A 2,960-nucleotide genomic window follows, 5' to 3' on the forward strand; every position below is an offset into this window, starting at 1 on the left:
ACTCCTTTAGTGATATCAAAATTGGCCCTTCTTTTATTATAATATCTCAGTGTTTCCTGTGTTCCCCAATAATGCTTTGTAATATATTTTGATTTTTTTTTTTTAATTTGGATTGAATAGAGTAGATCCTAAACTATCAACCATCAGTGTCTTCTTCAACAATAATTGATTTCCTTGGAAAAGAAAGTAATAAAGAAAACATTATAGAAAATTATTCCTGCCAATTAATTCTTAGTTATTTTCTTTCATTTCAGCACCTTCTCTGATAGGTATGGTAAGGAAGGACTGGGCATCCCAAAATAGCATTGCCCTATCATGGCAAGCACCTGCTTTTTCCAATGGAGCCATTCTGGACTACGAGATCAAGTACTATGAGAAAGTAGGTCTTGGAGCTTCCTGAAATACTACATATACATATATGCTTATATATGTATATATTGAGCATGCTATTTTATGATATTAGTTTACTTTAGAACTTCTTATTCTTTGGCTTAATCTCATACGAACTGTTTCTTAAAATTGTTTCTAATTCACTGTTGTGGTAATAATTTCATAAGTAATTTGTTTTGTTTTATATCAGAAAAAAATTAGAAAATGCTAAAGATACACTTCTGTCATGACCTGCTCCAAGGAATTTAGAACATAATTGTTGTTGTAGTGGTTAATGCTGTGAGTTGGTTCCAACTCATAGCAACCCTATATAGGGTTTCTGAAGAGCGGTCGGTGAGTTTGACATGCCGACTTTGCAGTTCACACCAACCTATGGTTCAGTGCTTATCCAGCAGTGCCACACCGGGAGTTTAGAATAACAATCAACTGTAATTTAAAAATAATGATTTCAGAAATAAATGGAATGAATTTTTTTTTTGTTTTTAATTCTTGTGATGCTGTAGGAACAGCACTGGACTGTGAACCACAAGTCAGCAATTCAAACCCACTAGCTGCTCCTCAGAAACCCTATACAGGGTCTCTATGAGTTGGAACTGTCTCCAAGACACTTAACAACACCAACAATGAGTTGGAAACAACTTGGTGGCTCCTAACAACATATTGCAAAAAACTAGAAAGATACATGTATTTGCTAAATCAACCTAGTCTTAATTCTCATTTTTATCATTTACTTTGTTCTTACTTGTATATATTTTTTGGCTATATACATCCTTTGTTGTTGTTGTTATGTACCATCAAGTTGATTCCAACTGATGGGGTTTCTGAGGAGCAGCTGGTAGGTTTGAACTGCCAACTTTGTGATTCACAGTTCAGTGCTGATCCTACAAGGCTACACCAGGAATCCATATACATCCTTGGTGGTTGTGGCTTGTTTCATTCACACTCTTCCTTTAATTACCTTGCCTGTCCCAATTCCTCACCACTACATATTTTTGTATAGATATCACAGCATGTCACATGATCAATTATGATAATGTGATGCACTCTGCTTCTATTACTGCTGTAATATTGACAAAAAATGTTAATATTTCTGAATATGCATAGGACAAAAAAAAGAAGTAGAATATTGCTTCTCCCCCGCCCCCCACCACCACCCCCATCATTCTCACACTTCTGAGCAACTGTGAATTTGAAAAAGGGAGAAGAGATAATTAAGGAGTCCTAGAGATTCAGGAAGTAAACACTTGGCTGCTAAACCAAAAGGTAAGCAATTTGAGTCTACTAGCTCTGGTAGCATAGTGGTTACGAATTGGGCTGCGAACCTTAAGGTCTGTGGTTCGAAACTACCAGCCACTCCGCGGGAGAAAGATGAGGCTTTCTACTCCCGTAAAGATTTACACCCTCGGAAACCCTGTACAGGGTCGCTATGGGTCGGAACCGACTCGATGGCACTTAACAACAACAACAACAGCTACTTTTTGAGGAGAAAGATGTGGCACTTTGCTTCTGTAGAAGTTTACAGCCTTCAAAAGCATATTGGGCAGTTTTACTGTTTCCTACAGATTAAATCCTGAATACAAGTCAGAATTGACTTGATAGGAATGGGTACTTAGTAGCATGGCTGAATTCATTCATTGTACTATAATACATAGAACATTATGTAGTCTATACACACTTTCATTGTCATTAATTGACATGAATAATTCTGTAGACTTAGAAAGTAGTGCAAATTGGATTACAGATTCTGCCCATTGGCCACACCAACATGGGTTCTGAAGTCCTGTATGGGCTATCTTTTCTAATGTTATTTATTCCCTATGGTATGATATTATGCATTTTCTGCTTACTAGTTTATATTGAATTTCATGAACACAAACATTCTGATTATTTTAAAAGCAATGCACTCATATTTACAAGCATCTTTGGAAAATATTCAAAGTGACTTATTCCGAATCAAACATGTGCCTGTGTTTATAAGGGTGATATTTCATCTACAGAAAATCACTATCCCATTACCTACTTATTTTTGCTGCCTGTGTTTGAGATTGAAAATAACTTGCAATTTTTCAATTCAGTATAAATCATACAAATTCAATAAAAATACATATTCATCAAAGTAAAAACTTTTGAAATAAATAATATTTATAGCCTAGTAATCAATAAAATATCTATGTCAAATTTTATATTTGAGACATTTGGATTAATTACATTAAGTTTGGGTTTAATGATGGGATAGATACTGCTATGAAGGGTGTTTTGTTTTTGTAAGAAAATGGCAATGGTCCAATGCTAATGGACTTGAAGCCAAGGATTTCTAATTCATGTTCTGATTATCATTATGTTTGTAGCCAGAACAAAAAGTCAATTAATCTCTCTATACCTTAGCCTTCACATTTACAAGATGGAAATAAAAATATCTACACTTCTGGCAGGTGGTAAAGATTAATTATAAACAGACCTAAAGGTGAAAAGCACCAAGTCAATATTAAACATAATTTAATCAACTACAGGGAAATAGTTGGCTTATAATATGGTAAAATACAGAATCAGAAAAAAATAGCATGAGATTA

General features: G+C 34.6%; 1 protein-coding gene across 1 annotated transcript in view; it reads left to right on the forward strand.

Moving 5' to 3' along the window:
- Positions 1-2,960, forward strand: part of EPHA6 (EPH receptor A6) — an 837,864-nt gene that overhangs the window by 242,036 nt on the left and 592,868 nt on the right. Inside the window, exon 4 of the mRNA XM_006868630.1 lies at positions 255-379. Within this exon, the coding sequence (XP_006868692.1) occupies positions 255-379 (125 nt within the window). The remainder of the gene's footprint in view (positions 1-254; positions 380-2,960) is intronic.

This window comes from Chrysochloris asiatica, unplaced genomic scaffold (assembly GCF_000296735.1).
Source record: "Chrysochloris asiatica unplaced genomic scaffold, ChrAsi1.0 scaffold00120, whole genome shotgun sequence".
Lineage (NCBI taxonomy): Eukaryota > Metazoa > Chordata > Mammalia > Afrosoricida > Chrysochloridae > Chrysochloris > Chrysochloris asiatica.